The sequence below is a fragment of the Vicugna pacos genome, chromosome 2 (genome assembly GCF_048564905.1).
Source record: "Vicugna pacos chromosome 2, VicPac4, whole genome shotgun sequence".
Taxonomy (NCBI): domain Eukaryota; kingdom Metazoa; phylum Chordata; class Mammalia; order Artiodactyla; family Camelidae; genus Vicugna; species Vicugna pacos.
Genome location: NC_132988.1, coordinates 86,564,851 through 86,586,694, shown reverse-complemented (window position 1 = coordinate 86,586,694; position 21,844 = coordinate 86,564,851). Strand labels below are relative to the sequence as shown.

At 34.4% G+C, this 21,844-nt stretch overlaps 1 protein-coding gene across 8 annotated transcripts in view; it reads right to left on the bottom strand.

The window, feature by feature from the left end:
- FRYL (FRY like transcription coactivator) overlaps positions 1-21,844 on the bottom strand; it is a 226,746-nt gene that overhangs the window by 124,848 nt on the left and 80,054 nt on the right. For 6 of the 8 annotated variants that reach the window (XM_072944291.1, XM_072944305.1, XM_072944308.1 and 3 more), the window contains 2 exons: positions 15,919-16,053; positions 4,447-4,646 (listed from right to left, as the gene is read on the bottom strand). In XM_072944291.1, coding sequence (XP_072800392.1) covers positions 4,447-4,646; positions 15,919-15,958 — 240 coding nt within the window. In that variant the 5' untranslated portion in view covers positions 15,959-16,053. The remainder of the gene's footprint in view (positions 1-4,446; positions 4,647-15,918; positions 16,054-21,844) is intronic. The other 2 variants (XM_072944315.1, XM_072944314.1) reach the window with 1 other exon arrangement.

Genomic DNA, 21,844 nt, shown 5'->3' with positions numbered 1-21,844 from the left:
AACATTCTCTGATTTACATTGTTAAAATAAAAATAGTTACAGAAAAAAAATCCATATAAAACCTCTCATTTGTGTTCCCCTCCCAAAAAAGGTGGACGCTGCTACAGAGATTGATGAATAGTAGACATGAAAAATGGCAGATGAAAAAGTATGGACCGTGATTTGATCCAGAATGGAAGCAAGGGTCATTGTTTTTATTATATAACCTTTAAAACTATTTCTACTTTTTATAATGCCATTAGATTAATAATGATTCTAAAGCTAATAATCCTTTATATTCTAATTTGATTTTTTAACTAGTATCTATGTATGGAGGCACCAATAGCAGCATGGAGCTTCCAGCAAAAGCAAGGGAGTTTATTGAAGATTCTGATGGCATAACAATGATGCTGAAATATTTCAATAATTTGCAACTGCAGATGGCATTCTCTCCTAAACAATCCTTGTCCTCACAGAGCTAAAAGTCTAATGACAGAGCAAAGAAAATACATACTACACCTTACACTGACTTTAGGATAGGAAGTTGCAACAGAGCAGCCTCAAGATTTTATATTGACCACGGGGAAGATGACATTTGAGTCACAATCAGAGGGAAATGAATAAGCTTGCTACGCAGACTGAAGGAAAGATAATCCAGTCAGTACCTTGGAACTCCCAAAGGGCTGAGGAATCAGAGAACTTCAGTGCTACGAAAGTGTGGGTGAAGGTGAAGTTAAAAGTAAGAGGGCTGGCTGAATGATTGTTCAGGAAAAGTGTAGACCTTCCTTTTCATTCCCTTCACCCTACTTACAAAGGAACTGCCCTTCCTGGGAATGGGCAAAACCCAGACATGCAGACTGGGGGGGTACTACAGTTGAAGATGAGGTATCATACTGAAGGTATCATGTCTTCAACAGGGAGCTTAGGTGAAAATGTACATACCAGATACCAAAAACCCCAGTTACCTCCTGCCTCTAGATCCCAGGATGCTAGCAGCCAAGCTCAGACCCTTCCGTGTGGGCTGCTGAAGGAACCCCCTCAGGAGACTGACCAGCCCCCAACAAAACTGGGATTTCAAAATTGTAGAATAGATAAACAAGATTACACTGTATAGCACAGGGAAATATACACAAAATGTTATGATAAATCACAGAGAAAAAAATGTGACAATGAGTGTGTATATGTCCATGAATGACTGAAAAATTGTGCTGAACACTGGAATTTGACACAACACTGTAAAATGATTATGAATCAATAAAAAATGTAAAAAAAAAAAAGATCTGACATTGATGGTTCAGATGATTACATATTAAAGACCACTGTCAAAAAAGCATGTATACTGGGCTTCCAATCAGCTGTCTAGTGCCTCAATCATAATAAATAATATACAACAAGTTATAATAAACATGTGAGGAGAAGGAAAATGCAATTTGGAGGAAATAAGAGATCAGAAACTCTTTTAAAACTACATACATATTTAATATTTAATATGAAAAAGTAGTGGACAGTGCAGAGTTGTAAAAATGCTGGGCCTAACCAAATACATAAAGTCTAGGCCGGTAGATGATTGGTTAAAGTCTTTTTTCCTATCTTCTCTTCTGGTCACTGGCAATCTAAAGATAAGATTAACAGGTAAGCTTGGATGTGCCTGTATCATTATCCAGGACTGATCAGCCTCCTTTTAGGAAGAAAGAAACCTAAGGTATTGGATTGCATAGTTTGCAAGGTGCAATTTTAATCAATGGTTGCCCTTCCTTCTTGAAACTTCCTTCTAAGATGAAAATGAAACTGAGGCTAAAGTCAAGCTCAGCTGATCTTCAAATCTTTTGGCTTCCTTAATCTCCTTTAATTATGGCTTCTAATATGAGAATGAAAAGGCCAGTTCCCTCATTTTTGTGGTAGATTAAATTCTTTTAGCAAAAGCCATTCACATTTGTGCTTCTAGGTTTTTATGTAACCTACTGTCCACCTGACCATGAAACCTGCATGCTAGCAATCTATTATGTAATTCACAGACCCTGATGAAGAAAATAACATTTTATAGATTAACTACATTTTCAATTAAACCTTATAGTCATTAATTCATATCTACAAGCTCTTGTAATCCTGAATTCTAAAGCACACCTTTATCTTATATGCATGCTATAGAATATACATACACTGGTATAAAAACAAACATTAGGGGGAGGCGTATAGCTCAGGGGTACAGTGTGTGCTTAGCATGCACAAGGTCCTGGGTTCAATCCCCAGTGCCACCATTAAAAAGTAAACAAACAAACCTAATTACCTCCCCACCGCAAAATGTAATAAGGGAAAAAAAGTTTTTTTTTTTAAAAAAACCCCATTAGTTTGATATGCAGAAAGCAATCGTGAAATAATTTAAATTGAATATCGTTAAGATGTACAGTTTTGAAATACACATTTTGGCTAGTGATTGTTTACCTGTTACTATTTATTAAACCTCAGATACATTATTTCATAGATGCTTTCCTCAGAGCAGTTTCCTCTATTTAATGATCAGAAAGAAACTCACAGGCATGCACATACCCACTTACACACCATCACATTAGCAATGTTAAATTCTACGCTGCTAAGAAAATTAAGAACACATAATAATACTTCCTTTGACTTCCCTCCTTTCTTAGGTCATCATTATTCTCTCCTCTGTTCCTTTCCTCCCTTCTTTCTGAGGAAGGACAGCAGGCTGAGTGAGCCTAATGCTCCATTTCTGTCACTTCTTGGCTTTGGGCTTCAGACAAGTAACAAACCCTTTGAGGCTCAAAATGGCAGGGAACACCTGTCTCTAATCTAGTTGTGTTAAGGAATAAATAAGCTTCAGCTGTTACATCCTCGACTTCCACCTTCACTATTATCATCCCACTTCTAACCTACAATGTGATCTTGGTAAATCACATATCCATTCCCTTCAAATCCAAAGAGTTACTCCCTGAAGTTATATCATCCTGCTAAAACTGCTCTCAGGCTGATTAATCTCCTTTCCTCAGTTCACTGTACTCTGCCTCTCTATTACAGGACAATCATAATACTATTCTCTTTCCCTTGATATCATTGTCTGCTCTTTTGACTTTAATTATCGCCCTCATGTACATGATGTAAAAATCTCTATTTCTGTTTACCATCTCTTGTGAGTTCCCAAAAAGAATCCCCAGCTACCAATCAAATAGTTCCACAGGGTTTAGATCAGTAGTAGCTCCAGCTTAACATACACAAAAGAAAAATTATCTTACTCACCTTTACTATCCCAATAGTATCGCTGTGTTCTTTACCTAAATAAACACACTACCATCTTTTCTAATGGTAAATCTTTAATCCTTCACTTTCACTCAAAACACCTGCTCCTATTTAACTCTGTGTCAACTTCTACTTATTTTGTTTCTGTTATTTCTCATTTTTTCTGCAGTCACTTGCACCGTTAATGCCCTAGTTTGAGACTCTTTCCATTCCAGCCTGAATTACATACAATAGCTAAAGTCTCTGCCTTTAATCTGTTCTCCCTCTTACTGTCCAACCACTGTATAATCTATCCTAATAGCCTTCACAATTCTAACCCGATCATTTGTTCTAACCCAATCTAACCCAAACATTTGTTTTCAGTATTCCTCTTCCTTCTTCCTCATCATAAGCTCAAATCACATAGAGCACCCATATTCCTTAAGTATCGCCATGTACTACAAGAACAAAGCTGTTTACTTGTTTATTATAAATTTGGCCACTGTCATACCATCTACTCACAGAATATTCTAGATTTTTCTTTATATTCTATTATGTTTTACCTGTCTCAACAATTCCCATTGGTGAAATCCATTTTTGTTCTTTGGTGACCTGCAGTAACTTATCAAATTCCAGAGTCATTACAGCTTTTTTAGATCACAACTTTACTACTGGTCTAGCCCTTACTTTTTTTAAGATTATTTTTTAGAACAGTTTTAGGTTCATGGCAAAAGTGGGCAGTAGGCAGACTTGCCATATACCCCTGTGCCCACACATGCACAGTGTTCCCCATTATTAACATTCTGCACCAGAGGGGTGCATTTGTTGTAACTGCTGAACCTATGCTGACACATCCTAATCACCTAGTCTACAGACTGCACTGTGATTCACAACTGGCCTTGTATATTCCATGGATTTGGACAGATGTATAATGACATGTATCCATCACTGTAGTATCACAAAGGATATTTCCACTGCCTTAAAAATCTTCTGTGTCTGCCTATTCACCCCACCTCTACTCCCACCCAACCCCTAGCAACCACTGATCTTTCACTGTCTCCATAGTTTTGCCTTTTCCAGAATGTCATATAGTTGGAATTATATAGTATGTAGCCTTTTCAGATTGGCTTCCTTTAATATTTTTTTCAAGTATATTATTTCCTTTGGAAAACTTGTATTATATTGGTTAACACAAGTCAAGAAAATATTTCAGATTTATAGGTCAGCTCTACTCACCAAGGGTTCGGCCATTACAACTTCAATTTTCTTTTCAGCTTGAACAGCAAATTCTGCAAAGAGGCTCTTGATGACATATTCACCAGGCTTGACATCTGGGTCAATCGTAATGCTTGACATGATGATATTCTTTTTCCCCAAAGTGGAATGAAAGTTGGAAGAAGCACAGTACTTATTCACTTTGCTGACTGGTGCTGAAGCTAAAAGTAAAAGAAACAAAAGAGGTCTACTTTAATAATCAGCTCAGTTAAAGCCAACCATAACCACCCTATTTAATGTGCATCTTGCCCCTAAACCCCATCCAGATTTCCCAATCTGTATTACCATACTCTTTTTTTTTCTACTACACTTACTGCCTTCTAACACACTGCCCAACATAACTATTATTTAGTTACATACTATGTTTATTACGTGCTGTTTTTCTCTTTACCCTACTATTGTGAATTCTATAAGAATAGAGATTCTCTCTTGTCTATTTTGTTCACTGATGAATCCCAAGTGCCTAGAACAATGCCTGGCATATACTAGGCATACAAAAAACAGATACTGAATGGATGAATTCTAAACAAAGTTCTGTGCAAGGAAGGAAATAAAACGTGAATAAATGAAACACAAATGGAGTAAAGAGGTTGAAATACACTACTTTGGAGAGGCTCAGGAAAGGCTTCCTCTGAAGAAACTACATTTGACCTCAGATTTAAATGATGAAGAAAGAGGAAACAAGGCAAAGCACCGGCACAGAAAGTGCAAAGTTGAGTGTGAACGAGAAACAAAAGGAGGACCCATGCAGCCGGAGCTCAAGAGAGGGAGCAGGGGTGAGAGCAATGTGACATGAGGTCAGAACTCTTAGTGAGGATCACAGTTTCAGAAGTTTGTAAGGAAATCAGATTCTATTCTCAATGTAATTAAAATTCATGATAAGTATTAACTTGGAGAGGGACAGGATGTGGCTTCTCTTTAAAAGACCTCTGGCTGCTCTGGAGAATGGACTGGAAGGGGCCAAATGCGGAATTGGGGAAGCATGAGGGAACCCAGGGGAGATGGTCCCAGCTTGGGCTAAGAGAATGGCAGCTGCACAGCAGAGGAGGAGAAGGACTCGAGATTTGTCAGATGTTAGTGGACCTGACATCGAGGTGAGGGGAAGGAATTTACGATGACTCATATGGCTTTTCTTGGAATCACTCAAAGCAGAGACAGGGATGACTCTGCGCCTGGCAAACAGTACATCGCACCAAGTATGGCCCAAAAAGAACTCACATCAGTGCTTGCTGTTTATCTTCACCTGCTCTGTTCTCTTGACTGCCTGGGTTTTATCTATAGTTTAATCCAGTCGCCCGATCCTCCAGGTTGTTGTATAATACAGAACTTCCCATTCTTTAACTTCAACTTTCAACATCCCCTTTGGCCTAGAATATTCACAGAGAACCCTCCAGAATGTACTTCTCTTCCTCAACATCAACTCCAGACACTGTCCTTTCAATACGCTGTCCTATCAACAACGCCCTCCTTGAAACAGGAAGCAAAACACAATTTTTCAAACACTGAAATTTCTGTCCATGTGCATGTGTGTATGTAACCATAGGACAAGAAATTTATTCTAAATAAACACATTCTCAACACATTCTCACATAAAAGGAATTGTTCTGTCAACAACCACAGTAATAAGAAAGCCTACATACCAAACATAGTATATGTCAAGATATCTAAAGGTGACTGTGGTAACTCCAAAAGAAAATTCTAGAAAGTAATACCAAGTCACGTTATAGCAGCCACTTCAGAAAAATAATCTACAAATTAAAAAAAATAAATATCTTTGAAAGACAGAACTTCCAAATACCAAAGAATGGCTTCCTTTCATGTCCTACTCATTATCTTCATTTATTTACTTATTTTTGCACAGAATATTTTCCTCCAAGGTTAAGATTAAAAATTAGTCCCATGTGATGCTTATATATTTAAAGCAATAATAAAGAAAATTATAAACTGTTAATATTGCATCTAAAATAAATCTTTGTATCCCATAAAATTAAAATACAGTATGTGTTGTATTCTAGAATGAAAATTATATAAGAACAATTCAAAACAAAAATTCACAGTCCTTTGAACACAGTACACACTATTTATTTTAAACAATGACTTGTTTGTTTACTCTGTTTCATGATCCAACATTGTGTATTATAAAGGAGAGAATGTGTTAACAAATGTCATTGTGGGAAAAGGAGATCTTAAATTTAAAAAATTTATTTTGGATCATTAAGAATACTCTATATTTTATATCCACATCATATTGGATAACCCTAAGGAATCATAAAATAGTGGGAAAAAAAAAAAGGCTACTCAGATAGTTTCCAGAATTTTAATTTACATTTTAGAGACAAAAATGAAGATGAAACATTTTTAAGATTTTGATTTGTCATGGTAGACACAAAACATATCTTTTCCTTTAATTAAGTTTCATAAGATCATAAGAGAGTTACAAAGTTTCTTTGGCTTTAACTTTACAATAAATGTTTTAAACAAGAAGCCTATATTAGACCTTGGTACTTGAATTATAGACTTTGATGAGGTATAAACTTAATGACATTTTAGCCTTTAAAGTCTCCTCAAAGAAATAAAGAAAGAAAAGGAAGAAATTTTAGTTCAAATGATCTCTCAAATAACTCACCCTTACTGTCTTCTACTTCCTAAAAAGCATAAACATAAATTAAGCATAAACAAATAGTCCTAGGTATCAAAATTGTGTATTTTAAGAAATTTGCCAATAAAGCCCAAAGTTTTAGGGAAATCTGTACTCATCTTCCAAATGAAGATTTATCTTCCAAATATCTATATTGTCTTCCAAAATAAAAATACTTCAAGTTTAAAAACATCAAATTTTTATGAAAGTTACTTTTTCAGAGTTAATCTCTTTTACCTCCATCCACAAAGCTCTAATAAAATCCATTAGAAAAAGACCCACACCCCCAAACTGAAAACTGGACAAAGGACATGAAGAAACAAGCTACAAAAGATAAAACAGAAGAAGCCAATAACTATGAAAATAATATTTAACCTTACTAACATTTTAAAAATAAATAAAAATTAGATAACATTTTCATTTATCAAAGTAGTTTCCTCCAATTATATATTTCACTATAATGTTCACCTTTGGTAAAGATATGTGAATTTTTCTCATATTCTGCTAATAGTTAAGAAAAAGGGATGGTTACTCTAAGCAAGGTGAGAAGGCTAGTTTCCACATAACTAGATTAACTTGATGTCACTTGACTGCTTGAGTTAAATATTTTATCAGGTTAAGTATTACTATTTCTCTACACGCTATTAAAATTTTTTGAAAATTTTATGTAAGCCCATGACAGAAAAAGACATAATTGTTGAGTGTAACTCTTAAGAACACAATTCAGGCACTGAATTACAACTTGTAGAAAAACTAATGTCATAGTAAACATCCTTGGAATATAAATTTATTAAACTCTAACTGATAATAAAAAGAGTAAATCAAGACCTGAACAAACAACATATAAAATTAAAATAAAATTAAAAAATTAAAAGTGAGCATGTCTACTCTTTCTCTTCGATAAGATGCAAATGAAAAATAAATAAGGTATTTTTAGACGGCTGACTCTCTCTATAGTACTATACTTAGCATATTTCATAAAACAATGATCTTTTTCATGCTTGTAAGACTCTTATACCCTTACAGGATAAATTTAAATTCAATCAAAGGGAACAGACAAGTGAGAAGAGACACAGAACCCCTAAACTGATGCATGTTTGGTTTCACTACTTTAGAGCAACATGTCTCAGCTTTTTCTGCCTCTACTATATTCTTACACACCACACTCTAAACATAACATCCCTCAAAATACACAGTGACTCTCAATGACCGAGGTGTTTCAGATGATGGATGGGAAGGATAAGGGTGGGTGGATGTAGTCTAAAAAGACCCCAGTGGAGTCTGTGAAAGCTGCCTGCAGCACCCTCACCCCCAAGGACAGGTCTTTAGGGATAGAAGTTACTACACTGTAGTCACAACTTTATATATGGACATGCGTATTACACACACACATTTATGTAGAGATTTATATAATAAAGGTAACAAAATACCACACAATTGCTTCCTATTATAATAACTATTACTTATATTGGCTAATAATAAACATGTTGATGATGACCTAGGAAAGAAAAGGTATAAGGTAAATGGTCTTTGAATAAGAAAAAAAGTCAAAAATATCTCTGAATTTTAAAAGCAAAAGCAAAATTCTTAGTTTAAAAAGCAAGCCTATCCTAGCAAGTTACTTGTGGCTATCAACAAACTGCTTCTGAAGTTTATGTGAAGAGGCAAATGACCTGGAATAGCCAACACAACATTGAAGGAGAACAAAGTTGGAGGACTTACACTACCCAACTTCGAGACTTACTTTAAAGCTACAGTAATCAAGACAGTGTGGTACTGGTTAAAGAATCCATAAATAGATCAGTGGAACAGAACAGAGAACCCAGGAATAGACCCGCACAAATGCAGTCAACTGAAAATGATCTGTGACGGGGTAGCAAAGGCAATTCATAGAAAAAGGAGACCTTTCAACAAATGGTGCTGGAATGACTGAAAAAAAATGATTGCAAAAAAAAAAAATCTAGACACAACCTATGCCTTTTACAAAAAACTAATTCAAAATAAATCATAAACTAACTCAAAAATAAATAAGAATCTAGGCACAGAGCTTACATCTTTTATAAAAACTAACTCAAAATAAATCAATAGATCTAAATGTAAAATGCAAAACTACAAATTTCCACACTATAAGAAGGAGAAAATCAAAGAGTTCTTGGGCTTGGCAAGGACTTTATAGATCCAACATCAAAATCAAAATCCATGAAAGAAAAATTGATAAACTGAGCTTTATTAAAATTAATAACTTCAGATTTGTACATGTTAGCCACTATATATTAAAATATATTTGAAAAAACAAATTTCTTCTGCATAGCACAGGGAACTATATTCAGTATCTTATAATAACCTTTAATGAAAAAGAATATGAAAATGAATACATATGTATGTATATGCATGACTGGGACATTGCACAGTACACCAGAAATTTACACATTGTAACTGACTATACATCAATAAAAAAATAAATAAATAAAATAAAAACAAAAAAATTTAATAACTTCAGCTCTGCAAAAGACAGTTAAGAGAATGAAAAGATGGACTGGGAGAAAATCTTTGCAAAACACATATATGATAAAGAACTGTTATCCAATATATATAAATAATTCTTAAAACTCAATAAGCAAATAAACAATCTAATTTTAAAATGGGCAAAATATTTGACTACACTCTTCACCAAAGAAGGCATATTGGTGACAAATACGCATATGAAAAGATGCTCCACATCATATGTCTACAGAAAAATGCAAATTAAGACAACAATAAGATACCATTACAGCTATTAGAACAACCAAAACTCGTAACACTGACAGCAATAAGTGCTGGTGAGAATGTGAACAACAGGAATTCTTAGTCATCACTGGTGGGTATGTAAAAGGGAAGACAGTTTGAAGGCTTCTTACAAAACGAAATATATTCTTACCACACAAGACAGCAACTGTGCTCTTTGGTATTTATCCAAAGGAAATGAAAACATCCACACAAAAACCTGCACACAGATGTTTACAGCAGCTTTATTCATAATTGCCAAAACTTGGAAGCAACTAACATGTCCTTCAGTAGGTGAATGGATAAACAAACTGTGGTACATCCAGACACTGAAATATTATTCAGTGCTAAAATGAAATGAATTATCTAGCCATGAAAAGACTTGAAGGGAACCTAACTGCATATTACTAAGTGAAAGAAGCCAGTCTGAAAAAGTCATATACTGTATGATTCTAACTGTCTGACATTCTAGAAAAGGCAAAACTATGGAGACAATAAAAAGATGAGTGTATAGGGGTGTAGGTGTAGCTCTGTGGTAGAGTGTGTGCTTAGCGTCGACCAGGTCCTGAGTTCAGTCCACAGTACCTCCATTTAAAAAAAAAAGAAAGATCAGTGATTGCCAGGGTTTGAAGGAAAGGAAGGAGAAATAGGTGGAGCAAAGAGGATTTTTAGGGGCATGATGGTACTCAGAATGATATTGTAATGATGGATATATGTTATTTTATATTTGCTAAAACCCACAGAATGCACATCAAAAGCGACCATGTTGTAAACTATGGATTGGGGTGATTACGTTGTATTTATGTACATTCATCAATTGTAACCAATGTACGACAGTAACGTAAAATGTCAACAGTAGGGGAGCAGGAGCTGGGGTGGGAGTTGGGGGGTTCAAGGGAGGACAGGAGAAGGGAGTACATGGGAAGTCTCTGCACTTCCTTCTCAAACTTCTGTAAACTTGACACTGCTCTTTACAAAAGTCTATTAATTTTTTTTAAAAAGAAAGAAAAGTCTATTCTATTCTTATCAGCCAGAACCAAAAGGAAGAGTCACAATAAACAACAGCTCAAGCTAAAGCTTAAAACAATAATGTACTTGGCTCAACCTCAGAGAAAGAAAATGTCAAAAACACAAATCAGGTTATACAGTAGACAAATTAAAAGTAAAAATAAAGATAGCAAAATCAGTATTTGGGAATAATAGAAAACTTCAACTTCTGGGGAGGCCAGTTGGACGGGTGTACCTTTCAACTATCAAAAGGAAAACTGTGCATCTGAAAGCAACTATTTCTTAAGAGGAATAAAGAAAATGTAAGTAATGTGTGTGTTGTACATGTTGAGAGGTACAATATGAAAGCATCATTTGATGGCCTCAGTGCACAAACACAATTTGCTGTATAAGGCAAGGTATACCTCAAAATCCTTCAAAAATGAAGGAATCTCTTACCAGATACTGTTTACTTCTGATGGAATCAAAGCATTACTTAATACTTATTAAGGAATTTTGCATATTTTTATACTAACAAATCCAATCTTATTGCAACTGACAAGCTGGTAAATGGTTCTCTTTAAAAAAAAAAAGAAATTAAAAAGTTTCCTTGATTTGCACCACTTGCTAATTTCCATTGTGGAAATGTCCCATCATGGCTGATTTCAAGTCACCAATAATTTAACAACCAGCTGGTAAAATTCCTGGCAGGAACTAGATCCAAAACACTACTTCAAGTTATTGTTCATTTATGATAAGGAAATTGACTTCTAATTAAAGTCAGTTGTCACATTTGAATGGAATGTGAACTCTGGTCCTCAGTTTAAGAACTTTCAGATCAGTGACTCTGTTTCCTCCAGAACTGCCAGATATTATTCTTTTATGCCAGACATATCCTTTTGTTTTTTTCCTTCTTAAAACTCTATATTATTAAACATACTCTTTGCTGAGAATAACTTTTTCCCAAATAGAATATTTTGGTTGCATCTTCAAATTCATTTACATAAAATGGGCTAAAAAGAAAAGGCTTCCCCATTTTGATCATGTATATATTTACTTATATTTTCTTATAACTCTTATAAAAGTTAGTTTTATTTATTTCACTTAAATCTGTCCAACTAGGATTTATTGTGGGTATTACACAATAAAGACTTCATTATTTTTCCCCACTATTTAATCAATTCTTCTGGGTACCTTTAGTTTAATTTTGTCACTGATTTTATTCACTATCATAAACTAAATGCATACTCAAATATCCTTTCTATCCTGCTCATTAACAATCAGTTTCTGTATCAGCACCATTCTTTAAATTATTGTAGCTTTGTAATACGCTTTATTATCTGCTGGCACAAATACTCCTGGTTTACTCATTATCTTCAATAATTTCTCATCTATTGTCATTCACTTATACTTCCAAGCTTATGCATACCTTCACAAAATAATTAGAAGAAAACTGACATCTTAATTAAGACTTCTCATCTAGAACCTGGCATTCCCTCACCAATTTGTCTTCTTTCACGTACCCAAAGAAAAACATACAATTTCTTTCTAGAAGAATTTACCTAATTCTTATTAATTCTATTCCTAAATACTTTAAGTGTCTATTCTGTGTGAATGAAATCACCTTCCTCACTACTCAGTCCAACTTTTTGCTTCTGGACGAATTTCAATGGACAGAAAACTTAAGACTTGCTTGTTCTTTGTACAGCTGCTCTTAAAATGTTTATTTATCCTAGTCTAAATTATTCCCATTGAAAAGAGTTTCTAAACATAGAAGTCCTATGACCTGTTTGGCATATTTCCAATGTCTTTTACTTAAAATCTGCTACAGAAATATCACTGATTATAAAGCTGAAGAAAAATGACCCATCATTTAAATAATCCATTATTCACTCAGCCAGAGTCTCCCTGAGATTATTATTTTCCTGTACTCTTTTGAACCTTCAGAAGTTCAGCTGAGAAACTGTTCTAAAAATTTCAGAATAATGTGGTATTTTTAAAATACGCATGGACCTAGGGGTCAGAAGATAAGAGGCCTTGACTTCACTTGGCTACTTGGTATCATTATAATCTTAGTTAAATTATATAACCTCTCTAAACTTTTGCTTCCTCTCCAGAAAATAAACAAGTTGAGTTATATCTCAACCATGCGTATGGTATCAGAAGCAATAAAAAAGTTGTATTCATTTTCGTTCCCCACTCTTCTGCCCATAAAAAATCCACTGCCAATGAAAAATCTATTGTGGCAAACTTCTCCTCTGGCCAGACTTGAGCCAGGGTATCAGCACAGGGTAGCCCTAAAGTGAACACATGAACACTAGAATCCTCCAGCAAACATATACAGTTGTTTCATCCATCAAACATACCTAGACCCAGCATCTGGCGGAGGTAACAGGTGCATATGGTTATGTGGTCATTTTCCTTTGGCTTCTAAGAAGGCGAGCAGAGTCTAAAAATAGGTGGGCTGAGTCCCCCACACTTCTGAGGCTGAGACAATATGAGAAGACCAAGAACAAAGGGGTTTCCTCTTAATTTCTTAACTGGTCGCTAATTAAGAGAGGCTTACAGCGACTCAGACTGCTTTCTCTTCCATCACACGTGGGATTACATCTTGAAGTAGTATTGTATGGCTCACAGTTAGTCAACAAAGAAATGTAACTGCACATCTACTGGTATCCAGCAGCCAGAGACAAAGGAAACAAGTAAAATACTTACCAAACACCAGCAGCAAAAATTATTATAGGTTTCAAAAAATCAAACCTATTTCAATTAAAACAGAAACTAAACGAAGATGCTGATTCTTGCTTATCATTCCACACCGTCAAGGTTATGGGGTAATATAAGTAAATACAATAATACAAGAAAATGAGATCATTGTTACAAATATTGAAAAAGATGACATGAAATTTCTATGCTAACTAGGATTTACCACATAGAAATGAAAATGGATAAAAATCTATTCCCAAATATAAAATTGGTTGAGATAAGTTTAATTAAAAAGCATAGGACTTATATAGAAGAAACTACAAGAACTTTTTAAAGAACACAAAAAAAGATCAGAACAAAGAGAACACATTTGTAGAAAAGAGGCACTTGTTGTAAGTGTCAGTTTTCACAAAATTAATATATTAGTATAATTCTAATCAAGACTTCAATACTATTTTTTTAGGTTGCATTGGATAAAATTATCTTAGAGTATACTTGGAGGAATAAATATACAAGAACAGCTCAAAGAATTATTTAAAAAGAATACAAATAATATTTTCTAAATCAGAAGAGAATTATAATCAAAACAGATTATAATTATAATCAAAACATTACATAAAAACGTAATATAAAATGCTCAACATTGCTAATCATCAGGGAAATGCAAATCAAAACCACAATGAGGTATCACTTCAAACCTGTTGGAATGATTATCATCAAACAAAAATAACTTATGTTGGGGAGGATGTGGAAAAAAGGAAACTCTTGTAAACTCTTGGTGGGATGTAAACTGGTATAGCTACTGTGAAAAACAGTACGGAGTTTTCTCAAAAAAACTAAAAATAGAACTACCATATGACCCAGCAATTCCAACCCTGGGTATATATCCAAAACAAAAACAAAAACACTAATTTGAAAAGACACATGCACCCCAATGTTCATAGCAGCATTATTTACAATTGCCAAGATATGGAAGCAACCTAAGTGTCAATCAACAGATGAGTGGATAAAGAAGATATGGTATACATATATAATGGACTACTACTCAGCCATTAAAAATGAAATTTTGCCATTTGCAACAACATGGACAGACTTGGAGGGTATTAGGCTAAAAATAAGTCAGGCAGAGAAAGATAAATATTATATGATATCACTTATATGTGTAATCTAAAAAATAAAAGAAACCAGTGAATATAATAAAAAAGACTCACAGATATATAGAGAACAAAGCAGTGGTAACCAGTGGGAAGAAAGAAGAGGAAAGGACAATATAGGGGTAGGAAATTAAGAGGTGCAAACTATTATGTATAAAATAAGCTACAAGGATATATTGTACAATACAGGGAATATATCCAATAGTTTATAATAACTATAAATGGAGCATAACCTTTAAAAATTGTGAATCACTATATTGTATACCTGTAACTTATATAATATTGTACATCAACTATACATCAATTTAAAAAAACTCTTAGTAAAATGGGTTAAAATATATATATAAAATATAAAATGACTATATCAGAACATAATGCAAAAGTAATCAACTCATGAATGTAAGATTAATGTAAAAAATTAGAGAACCCCCCAAAATTCAAGAATAAGAATTCAACATAGGAAAGGGATGATTTATTTAGTAATAATGCTGAAATATGTCACTAATCACCTAGAGGAAAATAAATATAATATATCAAAAAACAAATTCCAGATGGATATGAAGTTAAAATGTTTTTAAAGTTTTAGAAAAAAATTCAAAGTCAACATGTATAATCCAGGAGAGGAGACCTTTAGCTAAGACAGAAAGCCCAAAGTTATAAAAAAAGGCAAATGCATTCAACCATGTAAAAATTTTAAATATTTATAAGGCAAATGATACCATAAATAAGAAAGGACAAAGTCGGGGGGAAAGAATAAAATGTAGACAACAAAAATATAAAATATTCAAAGAGCTCTTATAAGTTAATGAAAAAAGACAACAGAGAAAAATTGGCAAAAGATATAATTAGGCAATTCACACAAGAACCAATCTAAAAAGACAAGAAACATGTGAAAGTTTGTAATGCCCAGAAAATACAAATTAAACTAGCAGTGAACTTTCATTCTATACACAAATATTAAATTGTGGCAAATATTAAAAAGAATAATTGGATCTATTGCTGGCAAGGTATAGGGAAACTGACACTTAACACATTGCTGATGGAAATGTAATGTCCATGTATGTAAAGTTCAGTAGGGTGGGCAAAAGGATGAATGTTCTAGCCCCTATAGCAGAGCATCACAAATATAAAATTTTTTGATCTCCATACAACTTCCTGATTACAATTTAGCTTTGTATGACCTACCCCACAAGGAGAGCAAAGAATGGTCTGCCAGCTCCAGCATTAACGTTCATTCACTTGGCGTAATTTCTCACCGTAAAGTAGTAAATTGGCAAACATAAAAACTTGTCTCTGTCAGACTGTTTATGATTCCATCCCCTGAAAAAGATTTCATATCCACTCTCAGTATTCTGGCAAAGTCAAGTTTTCTGACCTGATGTTGGTCTTTGCTGGCCTTCTCTGGCAATTTCTTAAATCAGAATCAAAATCTTTGGAGGGAGGCCCGAGCATCTGTATGTCTTTGAAAACTCCCCAACGTGACTCTGTTGTGCAGCTAGGGTGGAGCACTGCTGCCTTCCACTATTCTTCTAAAGCAGAACAGTTGGTTCTACACAATGATTTTACTTAAACCTAATTTCGATGATTAAAAAGTTTCAAAAACACCATAAACAAGAAAACCTATTTATTTAATACCACAAGTAATATCCATCAAGCAATTCAGAGAGAGTTACATGATTGTCAGGTACAAAGCTCTAGGAAGCAGAGTGAAGGATCAATAAGATAATTCAAAAGCCTAATTTTTAAAAAGTCATATATAGTTCTCCCAATTCATATTAGATATCTTGATGAGATATTTCTCTTAGGGTTTCAGCCACTTCACTTTACTCACTGTCCATGACCCAAACCACATATCTTGGTGCACTATCAATTCTCTGCCTTTCATCATCAGTGATTTCAAAGGGTGAAATTTCAATGATCTAAACTTTAGAGCTATCGATTCCTTCCTCTGCTCTATATTCCATATCTAGTCTAGCCATCAAAACCCATCACTACTAGAAGTTACCCTCACTTCCTTTTTCTGCATAGCTAAATTTTAAGTTCAGGTCCTAAAAACAGTCTATGTAGACTTCTAAAAAATCTTCCTTCCAGTTATCCCTGCCTCTTAGCAGATGAAATACCGACTTCACAAGCAGCCAATGGGATACTTTATCCATGAACCATTCGAGGACATATATATCAAACCATGGCAATCCACTGCCTCTGTAATCTGCATAAAAAAGCACCACTATACTTATCTTCAAGAATATTACACTAAGGCCATTTTATTGGAACCATCATTTTCTTTTCTTCCACAGTCTCCCTGCAATAAGAATGACTCATTCATATACTGCTCCAAAATTTTATGTGAAATTTTTTCATCTTTTTTTGCAAAACACTTTAAGAGCAATTTTAGGCTCACAGCCAAATTGAGAGGAAGGTACCCAGATTTCCCAAATACCTCCTGCTCCCACACATACATAGCCTCTTCCATTATTAACATCCCCTAGTATATCTGTTACAATTCATCAATCCACAGCAACACATCTTTATCACCCAATGTCCGCAGTTTACATTAGGGTTCACTCTTTGTGTTGTAAATTCTATAGGTCTGAACAAATGTATTCATTATTATAGTATTATACAGGGTAGTTTCCCTGCCCTAAAAATCCTCTGTGCTCCAGCTATTCATCCCTCCTCCTCCCCAACCCCCAGCAATCAATCATCTTTTTACTGTCTCCATAGTTTTCCCTTTCCAGAAAGTCATATGATTGGAATCATACAGCATGTAACCTTTTCAGACTGGCTTGTTTCACTTAGTAATAGGCAATTAAGTTTCTTCCATGTCTTTTCATGATCTGATAGCTCATTTCATTTTAGGACTGGATAATATTCCATTGTCTGGATGTATCACAGTTTATTTGTCCATTTACCTCCTGAAGGACATCTTGGTTGCTTCCAAGTTTTGGCAATTATGACTAAAGCTCTATAAACACCAGTGAAACTTATTTTAAACAAAAAAGATCCATTTAATGCATCTAATGTAATCTGTATTTGATTATGTTACATTGCTACTATACTGCATGTAAATGGATATTAATTCATTCTTCATTTTTAATGAATGCATTTGCTAACTACTTTCTGTATCACATGGTTCAATAAATATAACTAGAAAAACAGCTCTTAAAACAATTCAGATGATATTCTGCTGTGAACTACCATCATATTTAAAATTCATTATCTTCTAGTAGAAATGGGTCTGAGAATTTGGAATTTGGTTTCTATAGCCTTCTCCATCGAAAGGGGGTTCTCTTTTTGTAAAAACCCTTAAAACTTTACTCATTTTAGCAAACTTTTTGAAAATTGGGAAATAGCATGCTTAATAAAAACCAGCTAGTAGACACAAAATAAAATTGTCAGAAATTCCACTGAACAGGCAGTGTCCTGTGACATCCTGCATTAACAAATTAGGAGGAGGAATAATCAAGAGAACACAGCCCATTCCATCCTGCAAAAGGTTATCAAACTGTGTCTTTTCAATGTGGTAATAGGAGTGAAAACATGGTTACCTCCAGAAAAGAAGTCTAAGACATTCGCCAGTAGTGGAACAGCCCAGAACCGAATGATCTGGGATCTAAACACTGTAACAGGCCAGATACTTATGAGATGTCATATTTAAAATATTTAGCAATCAGTTCAGAGGGACAGTCAGGACACCTTCTAGCTGTAAATACCAGTACAGCCATAAGGATGCATGATAGCTATGTATCAGCACTGGGGCAGAATGTGGTATCTCAAGTTTGATAACAGGTGAAATGCACCAGGGAGGTCCAAGAAAGAACATCTGATATGGTAGCAAACAGGTGGATAATGCAAAGTCTAAGAACAAGAAATATGTGGCCATGCACCTGGAGAGGTGGGTTTAATCATTAAAAGGTTCTATTAGCAGAACTTGATTCTTGTTAAGTTGTTTTTATTTTTGGATGAGAACTTCATTGTCTTGGAGGGCAAAGCAGGGTCCCGTATTTGGAGAGAATGGAATACCAAAGAGTTTGACAAGGCAAGGCTCAGGAAGGAAGAAACACCAATTATTAAACGTGGAGGCTTTGATACAAGGATGGGTAGCAGCCCAGACACTGGAACTGATGGAAAAAAAATCAGGCCCACACTTACTTAGTGAGATTAGACTGACACTGAGTTGTAAAGACTAGTGAGCTAGGGTTCTTCCAAACTAACTCCCGACTGTAGCATAGGATTGGAGCCAGGACCTTACATAAGATAGAGTCTACATGTGACTACAACAGAAGATACAAAGGAAGAAAGGTTGTGACATCAAGGTTTATGGAATAGTGGGCCTGAAACTTACCATAGACAATACACTGACCTTTACAAATCCTCTCACATACCTATGAATACTGTGACCATCTGTGTTAGAGTTTCTTGATTTCAAATTTTCTATGTAATTATTAGACTATGTATCTTTTATTCTAATATTTACCAATGAAAAGATTCAAAACAAATTATGAAACCAAATACTTAATGAGTTAGATAATCAGGTGCACTTCTCACAACACAAAAAGTTTAGTCTTGAAGATAAAAATTCTCCTTTGCCAAATGAAGTAAACCTAGCTTAAAGAGTTAGAATATTTAAAATAAAATTGAAGAAAGCAGGCTTATGATTCCTAAATTCAATGATATCTGTAGCTAGGAACTCCAAATTCAGGGACCATCACAGAGTTCACACTGTTCCCTTAACAGCAAATGAGTTGGATTCCTTTTCTAGGCTTCATTTTTAAAAGCAGACAGATTTCTGGGAGGGATGAGAAGTATTTGGGCAATAAGCAATAGGTGATTCTTCTCCACTAGCACCAACATTAACTCTCAATGGATACATCACTGAAGTTAATGTCAATGAGAACATAAATTACCCTACCGAATTCATTTTATAAAAGCTTAGTTAAAAGTCTCCTTTACCTTCCATATCTAACCCAAGACATATTGTTCCTACCTTTTAAGTAGTTCCCACATCCATGATTAAATGAGTTAATATCTTGTAAAGCACTTAGAAGAGTACCCACCCACCCATGTGTTAGGCACTATATACACGTTTGCTAAATAAAGAAACAACGTTTGTTCATTTGTTCAACCTTCATCTCACATCTGGTCTACTGCATCCTAACGTGTCTCCCTACACATGCTGCACCCCTCTCTCCACCCAATTTTCTGTCCCCATCTGATGAAAAATGGAAGTCTAATAAAATCACCCTAACACTGTCACAAAGTCCATCAATGGCAACCCTCTTGTTTTAGGTTTAAGACCAAAATCTATAATAAGGTCCTCAAGATTCCATGTGGTCTAGTCCCCGCCTACCTTTCCAGTTAATTCCCATCACTGCCCTGAGACCTCTCTGCTCCAGCCAAACTGGCCATATTTTCTCCCATTTCTAGCAAATTCTACCCCTTCTGCCTACCCACTCTTCCCCCAAACTGTTAACTATTTCTTCCTCCACATTTTGCTAAAGTCTCACGAGATCAGGGAAATCTTTAAATTGAAATATGAAGGATTAAAACAAGTTAGATAAGTTTGGGTATGTGTATGGGTATGTGGGGTTTTTTGGGGGGGTGCTCTTAGTGCACTTTAACTTATCTGAGCCCCAATTTACTTTTCTATAAAAACGGCAATTTATCAACTGATGAATGGATAAACCAAATGTGGTATATCCATACAATGGAGTATCATTCAGCCACACAAAGTAATGAAGTACCAACACATGCTACAAAAGGATGAACCCTGGAAATACGGTAAGTGAAAGAAGACAGTCACAAAAGAACACCTGTAGTATGATTCCATTTATATGAAATGTCCAGAAGAGGCAAATCCATAGAAAAAGAAGTTAGATTATGGGTATAAAGTTTCCTTCTAAGGTGATGAAAATGTTTGACAATTAGAAAGTAGTGATGATTGTACAACTCTGTGAATGCACTAAAAACTACTGAATGATACACTTTAAAAGAACTAATTTTATGGTGTGTGAATTATGTCACATTAAAACTGTTTTTTTTTTAAACAGCAATAGTAACAGTTCTTTTCAGATTATCAGTATTATATGAGATTTAATAAAACTATGTACATATGTGATTGTACACATATATACATATATATATACATTTACAATACGTACTTAACACAATACCACACCCATAAGTACTTCATTAAATGGTAAGTATTATTTTAAGCAAATAATACAGATTTTAACTGAAATTTAGATGAATGCATAATTGTGCTTTTGGGGTTTGGCTTTTACTATTTTTGCAATCCAGGAAAAACATCTGAGCATTAAAAACTCTCTTTATGAATTTTTTTTCACTGTGCAAAAATCCAAGTAAATTATGCAAATTTAGTTTCTTAACACATCATATCTGATTCACATTTTATTTTATAAAACTGTAGTTAAAATAAGTCAATTTATTTCTTCTATGTCTATGATAAAAACTGAATTCTTTGAAATACTAGCTGTCATAAAATAACGTATGCAAAATAAATTCTGAAATTAATATATTTACAAGAGGTAGTATATTGATCATAAATGCATCTGTGACCTTACGTGGCAGATATGTAACTAGGCAGATCTTGGTACTGAATCTTATTACCTTGTCTTACCAATTTTAGGGAACTAAACCAATCTTTAAAATGATAACATCCTCACTACACAGCTGATTTAACAGAATGTTCCTGATTCAGTTTTTAAAAGAAATAATGCCTAAAACTGTTGGCACAAAGACAAAATCCTGAATTTAGGCCATATGAATGTCACTTCATTGTTGTTACTGAAAGAAATAAGCTCAACTATAATCAAACTTCAGCAGCATGGCATCAGCATTCTGCCAGCTAAGCAGGCCTCGAAATCAGAGGGCCTCTAACAATATAAAATGTAGTATTTAACATTAAAACAAATCATGGCAAATGCATCTTATAAACAGGAAACTATTATACTTAATGATAAAGAATTATATACTGCTATTAAGTTATGCTCAATGACAAAAATCAGATTTTTCTTTTTCCTTTTTTCTTTGGGAGGATGGGGCAATATTTGAAATATATAATTTATTTAATGGAAAAATTATTTTCCAT